The 14,427-nt window shown below is 42.9% G+C and overlaps 1 protein-coding gene across 3 annotated transcripts in view; it reads left to right on the forward strand.

The window, feature by feature from the left end:
* LOC134348676 (pleckstrin homology domain-containing family G member 3) overlaps positions 1 to 14,427 on the forward strand; it is a 229,093-nt gene that overhangs the window by 189,632 nt on the left and 25,034 nt on the right. For all 3 annotated transcript variants that reach the window (XM_063052453.1, XM_063052462.1, XM_063052470.1), the window contains 6 exons: positions 2,139 to 2,270; positions 2,474 to 2,656; positions 3,714 to 3,806; positions 6,181 to 6,267; positions 7,102 to 7,135; positions 13,095 to 13,190. In XM_063052453.1, the coding sequence (XP_062908523.1) occupies positions 2,139 to 2,270; positions 2,474 to 2,656; positions 3,714 to 3,806; positions 6,181 to 6,267; positions 7,102 to 7,135; positions 13,095 to 13,190 (625 nt within the window). The remainder of the gene's footprint in view (positions 1 to 2,138; positions 2,271 to 2,473; positions 2,657 to 3,713; positions 3,807 to 6,180; positions 6,268 to 7,101; positions 7,136 to 13,094; positions 13,191 to 14,427) is intronic.

Consider the following 14,427-nt stretch of genomic DNA (forward strand, 5'->3'; position numbering starts at 1 on the left):
TTTCTTTTGGCGTTTGCACTGGTCAAGCTCTTTCAGGCTCCACTCTGATGGTTTAATTGCATTATTCGATATCCAATCCCTCCTTCAAGCAAGGACTGTGACTGCAGGAGATGCCTTTGGTGGAACTCATTGTACTTCCCCAACCAGACTACTCATCCACACCTCCCAAACGTGTGACCCATGTCACCAGAAGAACAAGAGCAGCAGGCAAATGGAAGCATCAGTGCCTTCAGGCTCCACTCCATGTCACCCATTTATTGTTTCTGCCCCATTCTGGTGGCCCTCTCGCTCTTCCCTGCCCTCGTGACCTACCCATCGCCTCCCTCTGGCTCCTCAGCTCCTTCCCTTTATTCCACTGTCCTCTCCTACCAGATTCCTTCTTCAGCCTTTACTTTTTCCAACCCTCCCCACCCACCTTCCCGCTCACCTGATCTCACCTATCACTGGTCAGCTTATACTCTTTCCCCTTTCCACCCATCTTCTTATTCTGGTTTCTGCCCCCTTCCTTTCCAATCCTGCTGAAGGATCTCAGCTTGAAACAGAGCTGTTTATTCCCCCTCAGTGATGCTGACTGACTTGCTAAGTTATGCCATCATTTTGTGTCTCTGTTGCTCAAGGAAATGGATGATGGTTCCTTTATCATTGTATCTAGGTCAGGGAACACCTGACCCAACAACACCAGAAGGAAGGCAACCGTTGAAAAAGGTGCTCACTACCACTTTTCCAAGGCCAGATAGGGATTGACAATAGATAATGGCCTTGCCTTATAATTCAGTGGAAAAAAAATCAGTGCTAATATTGAGAATGTACTGAGGGAGGACTGCACCATTGGAAATGCTGTCTTCACAGAACAATTGTTTAAACTCTGCTCAACATGTCAGGTTGATGGATGCATTAGAATCCATTGAAGTGTTGGAGAGGAGCGAGGGAAATCTCATCTGCCTAGTAATTTAATCTCAGCCACAATTATCAAAACAAATCACTTTATGTGGGACACGAGGAATTCTGCCGATGCTGGAAATTCAAGCAACACACATCAAAGTTGCTGGTGAACGCAGCAGGCCAGGCAGCATCTCTAGGAAGAGGTACAGTCGACGTTTCAGGCCGAGACCCTTCGTCAGGACTAACTGAAAGAAGAGATAGTAAGAGATTTGAAAGTGGGAGGGGGAGGGGGAGATCCAAAATGATAAGAGAAGACAGGAGGGGGCGGGATGGAGCCAAGAGCTGGACAGGTGATTGGCAAAGGGGATATGAGAGGATCATGGGACAGGAGGCCTAGGGAGAAGGAAAAGGGGGGGGGGACCCAGAGGATGGGCAAGTGGTATAGTCAGAGGGACAGAGGGAGAGTTTATGTGGGAGTTTGCTCTGCACAAATTGACTGTTGCTTTATCCATCTTTTAACAGACTGTATGTCCAAAGTTTCTGCCCAGGGGAGCAGTAGAGAGGCTACCTCAATTAAAACGCAGTTAGGTAGATTTTTGCATAACAGGTGAATTCAGGATGATGGGGGGAAAGGCAGGTAGGTGGAGTTGAGAGCATGTCCAGATCAGCCATGATCTTCTTCAATGCAGTAGCAGGCTCGACTGGCCAGAATAGCCGATTACTACTCCTGTGTCTTAAGTTCTTAAAACATTTTGTTGCTGAGATGTGTTTTCAGGTATGCTGCTGTTACTGAAAGGCATTATATTAATCAAAGTTCATTCTTTTTCCATCGAAGCCTGAAGATCCTCTGGTGCGCTGTTTATTTCCGTGCCGTGAGATTGAAAATCTGCCCTCTGCTGAGTGCTAGCAACCCCTTCTGGGTTGTTTCACGTCACTGGAAATTTTGCGTATTGAGCGTTTGATGTTTCCTTTGAACAGGTTCTATGGTGTTCCTTTGTTTCATGGTTGTCTGTGGGAAGACGAATCTCAGGGTTGTAAACTGCATACATTGATAATAAATGTACTTTGAATCTTGGAAATGAGCATGCACAAGTGAGATATCAGTGTACTACTTTTTAAATAAGAAGAGAACTGGCTGGGATGTACAATTGAAGAGGAAAAGCTGGAAGAGAAAGGAGAGCAATGTGTGTCCTGATTGAATGATGGAGTAGACTTGAGTAGCTGCATTCAGATTTTCCTGTCTGTTCTTGCCACAGGAAATAGCAAAGCACTTTGACATCAACCAGGAGGGCTATGAGGTGATTGATGAAGCTATTGACACCATGACAGGTGTGGCCTGGTACATCAATGACATGAAGAGGAAACACGAGCATGCTATTCGACTGCAGGTACGTACGTACACACACACTCAACAAACTCTCTCCTTCGTTTCAGCTTGCCCGTTCCGTCATCTGTCTCATGTTTTCAGGCCTCATTCCTCTCATACACACATTCAGATAGAATCCCGTGGGGCTGTTGGGTCACGTGGGATATCTTCATTCCCTGTGATAATATTTTGAGAAGAAGCTGACCTTTCATCTTGCCTTTCCAGGAGGTTCAGAGCTTGATGATACACTGGAATGGGCCGGACCTGACAACGTATGGAGAGCTTGTCCTGGAAGGAACCTTCCGGATTCACCGGGCCAAAAATGAACGCACTTTACTCCTTTTTGACAAGATTCTGCTGCTGACCAAGAAAAGAGGCGAACACTTCGTTTACAAGACTCACATTATGGTATCTCCTATAAGCAGCTTTTTGCAAATCAACACAGTTAAATATACAAGAGGTCTATTGATGGGTGGCTTCTAGGGAGTAATTGACAGGCTGGAGTCCTAATCAGGATGTCCGAATGATTTACATGGAGAATAAAATGGATAAAATCTAATATGTATGTAGCTTGGATGATTTAAAGAGTGAGTTACAGACTGCTATCTGTTGAAGGGGTTTGAGTGCTTTGTACATACGGTACTGTGCAGAAGTCTTAGGCACATATATATTACTAGATTGCCTAAGACTTTTACACAGTACTGTAATAATTTTGTGTATTGAATTGTACTGCTACCACAAAAAAAAAATCATGACCTGTGAGCAATGATAAACCTGATTCTGATATGGGTCTCAATTGTGGACTGAGAGTGGGAAAGGGGCCGGGAGCGGGGAATTGTGGTTGGGAAAAGGGGAAGGGAGAGTGCAGGGAGTGGGAAGCACCAGAGAGACATTCTGTAATGATCAATAAACCAGGTGTTTAAATGATTTGCCTGGTGTCTCAGGGCTGGGTGCATCTGCCCGGGCACACCTTCTCTGCCAACTGTCCCACAACCCTCCTGGAGTGCTCCACTCTCGCCATTCCCAGCATCCTTTGCTCCCATCAGATTTACAAACTCACTCTCCGCTCCACATTGACAAATATAGTATAGTGCCAAAGTCTTAGGCACCCCAACTGTATAAATGTGCCTAAGACTTTTGCATAGTACTGTTGCTTTAAGGAACTGAGTACCCAGCTGTAAGCTAGTTTCACTGTGGATGTGCTACAAAGTGCATCTTTGAGAAGCCTACAGGGAATTGCTTTCTACCAGTGTTAAAGGTTCTGCCCAAACGTTTCAGGTTTGTAGCCTGTGCAAACTCGAGGTTCCATAGAGAGAAGCTTCAAGGTTTAATTGCTGCTGGCACCAAAATTAGGTGGTGGGAATGGCTGTTGCTGGTTTCCTGGGGAGCTCTGGTCAGCTAAAGTGAGGGAAGTAAGATGTCAAGCTGGGATTGTAATGGATTTGTTTTCTTCTCTCCCTGACAGTGCTCTGCATTGATGCTTATTGAGAGCACAAGAGACTCTTTGTGCTTCGGGCTGTCCCATTACAAGAACCCAAAGCAGCAACACACTGTCCAGGTACGGGAGTGCTCTGGTTTGAAGAAACTTGGACCACATGGAACCTTTGTCTTCCTTCCACTCCATTACACAATGTTCACCTTAACCTTCCCATGGCCCTAACGCTTCATGTTGGTAAATAATTGAGTAGTGTTTGACTGATGCCTTGTTAGGCTGTTATTTAACTTTTTTCCTTGCTTCTTTCCCACAATGGTGCCAGCTTATTGGTCTAGTAGACATGAGGGTGGTATATCCTTCCAGGAGCATTGGTGGTGCTGTGAGGAATCCCCACCTCAAAACACTGCTAGAAGTTTTGATAGCCAGCTAAACACCAGGTCTATTTCTTTGCAGGTTGGAAAATCTGAGGAACGTTTAATTTTAAAACGCCTCTAACACTCAGGTGCTCTCTCTCTCTCTCTCTTTCTCTCGTGGTCCCAGACATCCCACCCTGCAAAAACTCATTTCAGGGAGGTAGCACCATCAATTTGCGGGAGACTCCTGGAACTTCCGGGAAAGGTGGGATGTCTGGGAATGGGATATTTGACAATGCACATACAGCAGTCCTGCACTTCCATTTAGGGTGGTGTGGCACTGAAACAGGCCACCATGCTACACTAATACCACTTACCCACAATACACCTATAGCCTTGGTAATTCAAGTCTTGTCTAGGTTCTTTTTGAATATCGTGAGGTCATCTGCCTCCACCAGCTCCTCGAGCAGTGTGTTCCAGAATCCAAGCATCCTCTGTGTGAAAAATGTCCCCCACAAATCCTCTCTAAACACTTTGAATGGATACTCTCTTGGTTTAGACAGACCCACCATGGGGATACAGATTTTTAATATCTACCCTATCATAGTCATAGTCATACTTTATTGATCCCGGGGGAAATTGGTTTTCGTTACAGTTGCACCATAAATAACTAAATAGTAATAAAACCATAAATAGTTAAATAGTAATATGTAAATTATGCCAGAAAATAAGTCCAGGACCAGCCTATTGGCTTAGGGTGTCTGACCCTCCAAGGGAAGAGTTGTAAAGTTTGATGGCCACAGGCAGGAATGACTTCCTATGACGTTCTGTGTTGCATCTCGGTGGAATGAGCCTCTGGCTGAATGTACTCCTGTGCCCAACCAGTACATTATGTAGTGGATGGGAGACATTGTCCAAGATGGCATGCAACTTGGACAGCATCCTCTTTTCAGACACCACCGTCAGAGAGTCCAGTTCCATCCCCACAACATCACTGGCCTTACGAATGAGTTTGTTGATTCTGTTGGTGTCTGCTACTCTCAGCCTGCTGCCCCAGCACATAACAGCAAACACGATCGCACTGGCCACCACATCCATTCCCCTCATAATTTTACATCCCTTAAGTGCTGACATTTGTGAGTGAGGTCTGGCCTGTTGTTTTCTGTCCAGTTGAAGAAACACTGCAAAAACATTTCAGGGCTGTGAGTCCAGACAAATATGGAGACTGCAAAAGGTGCTCCTGCACATTGTCCCTTAGTGGACCAATGAAAGAAAAGAAGAAAGTGTTTTTATTTATGAAGCTATAGGACAATGAAAAATGGCTTTCAGACAATTGCATGGTGGCTTTGAGAGTAACACACACAAAATTCTGGAGGAACTTTGCAGGTTAGGCAGCTTCTGTGGAGAAGAATAGACAGTCGATATTTTGGGCTGAGACTCTTCAATAGTCTTGATGTGAAGGTCTTTGCCTGAACTTCGACTGTTATTCCTCTCTACAGATGCTGCCTGACCTGCTGAGTTCCTCGAGCATTGTGTGTGGTGTGTGTGTGTGCTTCTCTGGATTTCCAGCATCCAGAATAATGCACACTTCTGTTATGCCTGGTTGCCTTTATAATGTGGGAGTTTAAGTATAGCAAGCTTCTGCAAAGAGCAGTGACAGAACAGCCAAGTAATTTATTTTGCAGCAAAGGCATTGTTCAAAATACTATAGACAATGTCCCAACTCTTCAAAGCAGTGCCTTGGGATTTTCTTTACATCCACCAGAGGTTAGGCCAGGTCACTTCAGATTTAGCAGCCCCTCTGACTGTGGCAGTACCCCAGTATTGTACAGGGTGACATTTTTGCTTTGTGTTGAAGTGAGACTTGAACCTAAAACTGTCTGACTCAGAAATGTTGATAATGAATTGCAATTGGATTATACTTCAATCCACTAAATTTACCTGAGAAATTGATATCAACACTTAATAAAGATACATCAGGCCTAGTTCCACAGCATTCCCTCAGCATTCCCTCAGTATTCCCTCAGCATTCCCTCAGCATTCCCTCAGCATTCCCTCAGCATTCCCTCAGCATTCCCTCAGTATTCCCTATGCCTCAGTGTTTCTCTGTATCATAGTAACCATGATGTTCTCATCTTCCGCAGGCAAAGACTGTGGAAGAGAAGCGTCTCTGGACCCATCACATAAAGCGGCTGATCCTGGAAAATCACCATGCCATCATTCCTCAGAAGGTGAGCTCCTGCTGAAGCATGATGAGCTGCACAACACAGTACTTAATATCAGCTCCGTTGTGGCTTTAGAGAGAAGCACATAATGCCAGGGTGCTCAGCAGCATTTAATCCAGAGCCATAGTTGTTAATGCAGTGTAGTGTTCATCCACAGAGCTATAGTGTGTATTTCAACAAATGCCAAGAACTAAATGGATGTATTTGCCTTCACCTTGAGGAATCGCAGTAATTCACTTCGAATTGTTGTGTTGAAGGGCATGTTTTCTATTGACTTTTGGGACCCAGATTGGTGCTTTTAGGAGGGAGACCTCTTTTTCAATGGAGGTTTTATACTGGATTCAATAAATGTCATACAGTTTTTATTTTAATTTTGGGGTCATTGGTTTTAACCTTGTAGCATTCTTCCTATTCCAATCTAACTAAACCAGCCTGATTCTGGCCGACCCATCCAAATAAAGTCCAGCCCAGTCCCTAGCTTATACTAACCCTACTGTTCAATCCACTCCAGCTCCTAACAATCCAACCCACTCAGTGTCTCACTTGCCCAGCCCCTATTCAATCCGGCTTCAATCTCCGGTGCACAAATCCATCACACCCTAGCTCTTTCACACCGAAGGTGTTACAGGTGCTAAACCTTGAAATGCAGAAGCAGGCACCAGTGTTCTGGTTACGTGATTTGATTCTGTTTGTACATTCTCGATGCATGGTATGCCAAACTGAGCAGCTGAGCTTGATACCAGCTCTCCGAGGAAGTTTGTATCTTTGTCAACTTTACCAATACTAATTCCCCGGCCCCTTTGGTATGAAGTGACTTAATGCTTTGTTCTTTATATTCAGGCAAAGGAAGCCATCTTGGAAATGGATTCCTATTGTAAGTATAAACCAATACATTACCTTAATACTTTACAAGTTAAGTTTTAACTTAACTACTGCCTTCATCAACTTGGCAATTAATCTTCAATAAATCTCAGGTGCTTTTCCTCCTTGTGATAGTCAGGGTTTCCCAAAATTTGGTGCCTTGTTGTTCTATTAGCTTCAGAGCAATCATAAGGAAACCCAGAGTGTGTAGCAGGAAGGAAAGCTGAGGGAAAGTTGGAGGGGAGGATGGGGTGGGGGCTTGGTGATGGGGCAGTGGCATTTGCTGGGGGCAAAGCAGAACAAATGCTTTTGTACACCAGGCCAGATACTCCATACAGCAGAAATATCAAAGTGCAGTCCTTTGTCCACACTGGAATAGGCTGAACCCATTCAACACCTTCAGAACAGCCTCCACCAAGAAAGTGGCTCTGCCGCCAGCCCACATGCTATCTAAAAGACAACTCCATTTGAGCTCCTTCCTTCTACGAAAGGACTAGAAAATTTTAACATGATGAGACGAATCCCTTTCTACATTGTTTAATGTCATTTCCTGTACTCAAGTGTAAGGAGAACAAAATAATGGTTACTCCAGATCCAAGCAGCACAGAAAGAACACAGAAAAGATAAATAATATAATAACAAACACAGAATAAATATACATAACATATCTTAGGTACATAGATTGTATGGCCATATAGTGAAGCTAGGCTGTACATAGGTTAGTGGGTGGAGTCTTACTGCTTGGGGAAAGTAACTGTTTTTGAGTCTGGTGGTCCTGACGGGGATGCTCCGTAGCCTGCTCCCTGATGGGAGTGTGACAAACAGTCCACGAGCAGGGTGTGTGGGATGCTTCATCATGTTACTGGTCCTTTAATGGGTTATAAACAAGATGGCACCAGTGAACCACGGTGATGTTCTGTGGGCCATGGAAATACTTGTGAATTATTCTCACTGTAATCCGCAGCATGTTCTTTTTCTTTCTTTTTGTACTTGCACAGTTTGTTGTTTTTTGCACACTGGTTGAATGTCCAAGTTGGGTGATCTTTCATTGATTTTGTTATGGTTATTATTCTATAGATTTATTGAGAATATCCAAAAGAAAATGAATCTTAGGGTTGTATATGGTGACATATATGTACTTTGATAATAAATTTACATTGAACTTTGAACCTTTTTGTATATATATCCTTGATTGCGGGTTGGCTGGTGCCACTAATGTGTTGGGCAGTTTTGACTGCTTATCGTAGAGCCATCCTGGCGCCTGCACTGCAGTTTCCAGGCTAAGCAGTGAGACATTGCTAGGGTGCCCTCTACTGTGCATTTGTAGAATGACTCGAGTACAGCTCTCTTTAGCCTCCTCAGAAAGTAGAGGTGCTGGCAGCTTTCTTGACTGTGTTGGATGTGTTATGGGCCCATGAGAGGTTGCACTTGATATGAACTGCCAGGAGTTTAAAACTGTTTGCAGTTTCCACTGCTGTGCCACTGATGTAGTTACCTTTACCTGGTATAGTGCAATATACTCAGACTTTATCCTTGAAGGATTCAATGTTTAAAAACAATTCGATTGAAATTGGAATTGATTTATTTTTACCACTTGTATCGGGATACACTGAAAGAATTGTCTTGTGTACTGTTCATACAGATCAGATCATTATATCAGTGCGTTGAGGTAGAACAAAGTAAAACAACCGCAATACAGCGAGAGAGTAACTGTAGTGCAGGTGATCACTAATGTGCAAGATCATAACAAGGTAGATTGAGGTTAAGAGTCCCATGTATCATACCAGGGGTCTAGTTAATAGTCTTATAACAGAGGGGTAGAAGCTGCCTTTGAGCCTGGTGGTAAAGGCTTTCAAGCTTTGCTATCTTCTGCCCAACCCTGAAAGGCAAGAAGGGAGTATGCCCAGGCTGGGTGAAGTCTTTGATTACAGTACTGTGCAAAAGCCTTGGGCACATGTTAAAAAAAAATACTCTGTAAAGTGAAGATGCTTTCAAAAATAATGAAATGAAACTTTCTTAAGTATCAAAAAGATTATTATAAAGAGCAGTAAACAGTAAAAAAAAAAGTAAACCAAATCAATATTTGGTGTGACCACCCTTTGCTTAAAATTACAGCAATTCTCTTAGGTACACTGTTGTACAGTTTTATAAGAAAATCGACTGGTAGGTTGTTCCAAGCATCTTGGAGGACTTGCCACAGTTCTTCTGCAAACTGGCTGTCTCACTTGATTCTGCATCTAGACAGACAGTCTCGATGATGTTGGGATCAGGACCTGCGGAGACCGTACCATTTGTCGCAGAACTCCTTGTGCTTCTTTTCACTGAAACTAGTTCTTTATGACCTTGGCAATGTGTTTGGGGTCATTGTCCTGCTACAGAATGAAGTTGGGATTGATGAGACACCTCCGTAGAGATCGTTAGGAGCACCAAATTTCTTGGTTCTCACCTGGTCCCTTAACACCAGCTCCATAGCAAAGAAAGCCCAGCAGCATCTCTACTTTCTGCAAAGGCTGAGAAAAGTCCATCTCCCACACCCCATCCTCACCACATTTTACAGAGGTTGTATTGAGAGCATCCTGAGCAGCTGCATCACTGCCTGGTTTGGAAATTGCACCATCTCGGATCGCAAGACCCTGCAGCGGATGGTGAGGTCAGCTGAGATGATCATCGGGGTCTCTCTTCCCACCATTACAGACATTTACACCACACGCTGCATCCGTAAAGCGAACAGCATTATGAAGGACCCCACGCACCCCTCATACAAACTCTTCTCCCTCCTGCCATCTGGCAAAAGGCACCGAAGTATTCGGGCTCTCACGATCAGACTATGTAACAGTTTCTTCCCCCAAGCCATCAGACTCCTCAATACCCAGAGCCTGGACTGACACCAACCTACTGCCCTCTACTGTGCCTATTGTCTTGTTTATTATTTATTGTAATGCCTGCACTGTTTTGTGCACTTTATGCAGTCCTGGGTAGGTCTGTAGTCTAGTGTAGTTTTTGTGTTGTTTTACATAGTTCAGTGTAGTTTTTGTATTGTTTCATGTAGCACCATGGTCCTGGAAAATGCTGTCTCATTTTTACTGTGTACTGTACCAGCAGTTATGGTCGAAATGACAATGAAAAGTGACTTGACTTGATTTGACTTGACTGATTCCATTGCCTGATGGATGAGAGTCTGTGTGTACTCAACATTGACAAATCCATTAATTTTGACTAGATCACCAACTCCATTTGCAGAAATGCAGCCTCAAACTTGCAGGGATCCTCCACTGTGCTGCACAATTGGTTGCAGACAATCATCTGTGTAGCACTCCCCAGCCCTTTTATGACAACCTGCCTCCTGTTTGAACCAAAAACTTCAAATTTTGACTCGTCAGTCTCGAGCACTTGCTGCCCTTGTTCAGCACCTTAGTCCTTGTGCTTTTGTGCGTAGGTGAGTCTCTTGGCTTTGTTTCCGCTTCAGAGGATTTGCTTTTTGACAGCAGCTCATCCATAAAGACCACTTCTGACAAGACTTCTCCGGACTATTGAAGAGTCTACTTGGGTTCCAGTGACTTCTGTAGTTCAGAGTTGATAGCAATGCTGAACAACTTCTAATTTAGAAGGGGTGTCATTTGACGCATCTCTCAGCTGCTGCACTCAGTTTCCAAGTCTGACCACTGTGTTTCTGGTCCTTAGCCTTGCCCATTTCTTTGTGCTTCTTCAGAAGAGCTTGGCAGCTCATCTTGAAAGTCTTGTCTGTTGTGAAATTTCTATTTGGGAGAGAACTTGCTGATTCAGGATGACTACTTTGTGTCTTGTTGCTATGCTCACTCTTGCCATGGTGCATTGATGATTGGAAGATTAAACTGTCACATCTGCCACACCCTTACCTTTTAGTTTGGTTGTCCTTCACTTAGTTTGATTCCTTCTTCACCTGTTTCTGTTTCAGTTAATCAGTTTAGTTCATTCAACTTATTATGTCATTGATCATTAGCATTCTGTTTGTTATCTTTGTTTAATCATGCACTGGCCTATAACATACAAAATAATCAAGGTTTTATTTGAAAAGCAGCCTATTGCTTAATAGATTACTTTCTTAGAAATAGAAAAACATTCTGTAACTTTTTTTTTGGGAAATTAATGTTTGGAAATCTAAAATTTGCTCATTTCTGCTGACACGCTATTGCAGAAGACAGAAAATAAATGTGTAAAACAAAATTTATATGAAAAATCTGGGGTGCCAAAGACTCTTAGACAGGACTGTGCAGGGGCTGATTTGCTGAGATGGTGAGAAATAAGAGTTCAGAGAGGGGAGGCTAGTTTTTACGATGTGCTGAGCTGTGTCCACAACTTGATGCAATTTCTTGAAGTCGCAAGCAGAGCGGTTGCCACAAGACGTTCTGCATCCAGGTAGTGTTTCAGTGAACGAGTTATCAATTGGAACAGATTCCATAGAAAAAAATCAATAATTCATTAAGTTCAATTGAGTTAATTTATTAATTTGATTGATTCCTTTATTGTAGGAAGTGAGAAATTTGGACCTCTGGATCCAAAACCCTTTATCTGAGTCTATTATAAACAGTTTGCTAAAGATTAATTATAATTGTTCAACAGCTTCAAAATCATTCAGACTTGCTGTCAGCAGGATTGTTCAAAGTTCAAAGTAAATCTACTATCAAAATACATCTATGTCACCATATACTGCCCTGAGATTTTTTTTTTGTGGGCAATCACAGTAAATACAAAGAAACAAGAGAATCAATGGAAAACTGCACACAAACAAAAGACAGACAACCAATGTGCAAGACAACAAATTGTGCAAATACAAAAAGAATAAAAATTGAGAATGTGAGTTACACAGTCCTATAACGTGAGTCCATAAGTTGTGGAATCAATTCAGTGTTGGAATGAGTGAAGCTATCCACTCTGGTTCAGGAGCTTGATGGTTGAGGGGTACTAACTGATTATTACCCCTCAAGGGATTCTATATAAATGAATTTCAAAATGATCAAATTACGTCAAGTGAAAATGCTGAATGAGTGGCCTCCAAGTTTTTTCAAACTTAATAGAAGGGTCATAAACTGCACTTGTAATTTTCTCCAAATTTAAACACACCATAGTTTGTGAAAACCAATGAAATACCTTAGGAGGGTTGATCTCTTTCCAATTCAACAAAATGGACCTTCTAGCTATTAAAGTAAGAAATGCAATCATCCTTCGTGATGAAGAGGTTAAATTATTTAAGTCTATCATTGGTAGTCCAAAGATAGCAGTAATTGGATGAGGTTGTAAGTCTATATTTAGGACCATTGAAATAATATCGAAAATATCTTTCCAGTATTTCTCCAACAAGGGACATGACCAGAACATGTGGGTTAAAGAAGCTATCTCGGAATGGCATCTGTCACATATTGGATTAATATAAGAATAATAACGCGATAGTTTATCTTTGGACATATGAGCCCTGTGCCCTACTTTAAACTGTATCAACCTATGCTTAGCACATACAGAGGATGAATTCACCAACTGAAGAATTTTTTCCCATTTTTCAATCGGTATATTAATCTCAAGCTCTCTTTCCCAGTCAGCTTTGATTTTATTAGAAGCATCAGGACATAGATTCATAATTATATTATATATAATTGCTACTACACTTTTCTGAGAGAGATTTAAATCTAAGATTTTTGTATTATCCGTGGTTAGTTCTACATGTTTGGGAGCTTTGTTAATTTCCACTACTTGGTTTTGCAATTAATTTTTTTAAGTGTAACATTACATCTCCTTCTATTTGTATTATGGCTATGTTCTGTTTCTGTATTTTGAAATTAATAAAAAGATTGAAAAAGAAAGAATTTCGGACTTCCCTCCTCCAATAAGTGATGTGTGCGTAAACCTCAGTGGTTCTGTTCCATCTCTTCTATGTTCCTTGATGACAAACCAGTTGACTGATGGGTTACTGACTGCTCATCTTGCTGTGTTCCTTCTAGATCCTTCCAAATACCGATACAGTCCAGAACGATTAAAAAAACCGATGTCCTCCCACGAAGAACTATTGGGCTATCGTAAGGGCCGCAGGCAATCTGGTAAGGTCAAGTCTGGGGCCGTTCAAGCAAGAGGTACTGTAGATAAGGAAGCATTAAAGGGTCTTAAGCAGGAGTTCTCAAACTGGGGTCCATGGTATTGCTTAATGGTACTGATCCATGGACCTGTACTCACTGGAATTTAGAAGTATGCAGGGGGATCTCATTATAACCTACCGAATGTTGAAAGGACTAGATAGGGTGGATGTGGAGAGGATGTTTCCTCTGGTGGAAGTATTCAGAACTAGAGGGCACACCCTCAAAATTGAGGGCTGACCCTTTAGAACAGAGGTAAGGAGGAATTTTTTTAGTTAGTGAGTAGTGAATCTGTGGAATGCCCTGCCACAGACTGCAGTGGAGGCCAAGTCCTTGGGTATATTTAAGGCAGAAGTTGATAGTTTCCTGATCGGTCAGGGCATCAAGGGGTATGGCGAGAAGGCAGGTGTATGGGGTTGAGTGGGATCTGGGATCAGCCATGAAGGAATGGTGGAGCAGGCTCGATGGGCTGAATGGCCTAATTCTGCTCCGGTGTTATCGTCTAGACCCCTGGTCTAAAAGAAGAGAGAGAATCATCCAAGATTGCAGTAAATGGCCAACCAGGTTTAAAGGCCCAGCTGATTCTAATTTACTATGTTTCCTTGAGAAAGCAATCCTCTCTTTCAACCAATCCCATTTGCCCCTTCACCTCTGCTAGAGAACCATGGTTAACCTTGGCACAGGTGGTAGGAGGTTTTGGTTAAGTTCTGCTGGGGATTGAGCCTGCTGAAAAGACAGTGAGGATTGAGTGTAGAACAGTGGGCCTGGGGATTGACCCTGGGATGGTGGAGAATGCCCATACCAGATGCTCAGTTCACTACCATCCAGAAACATTGATAGAGAAGTCATATGGAACAATAGTGAATGACTTCCTCTGCCCAAGGGTGCCACTGAGAACTCTCAGCACCTCAAGCATAGGTGTCCTTATAGCCCCACCATGAATCCAGTGGGGTGCTTTCCACACCCGAAGACAGCGCAGGTGCAACAGGAGTGTTCCCGCACAGGTCTGGCAAAGAGCTTGAAAAAGCAGCAAGTTTTTCCACAGGAGTTCTTGATTGGAGTGCTGCGCAGACACAAGTGCATTCAGTGCACCTGACAAAGATGTTCGATGGGAAACCCACTCTCTATAAGCGTTCATCATGGGAGTGGTGAAAAACTGCTCCTCTTCTACTGAAGTGTACTCCTTGAGCTGTTGCTCATACAG

The sequence above is a fragment of the Mobula hypostoma genome, chromosome 1 (genome assembly GCF_963921235.1).
Source record: "Mobula hypostoma chromosome 1, sMobHyp1.1, whole genome shotgun sequence".
NCBI lineage: Eukaryota > Metazoa > Chordata > Chondrichthyes > Myliobatiformes > Myliobatidae > Mobula > Mobula hypostoma.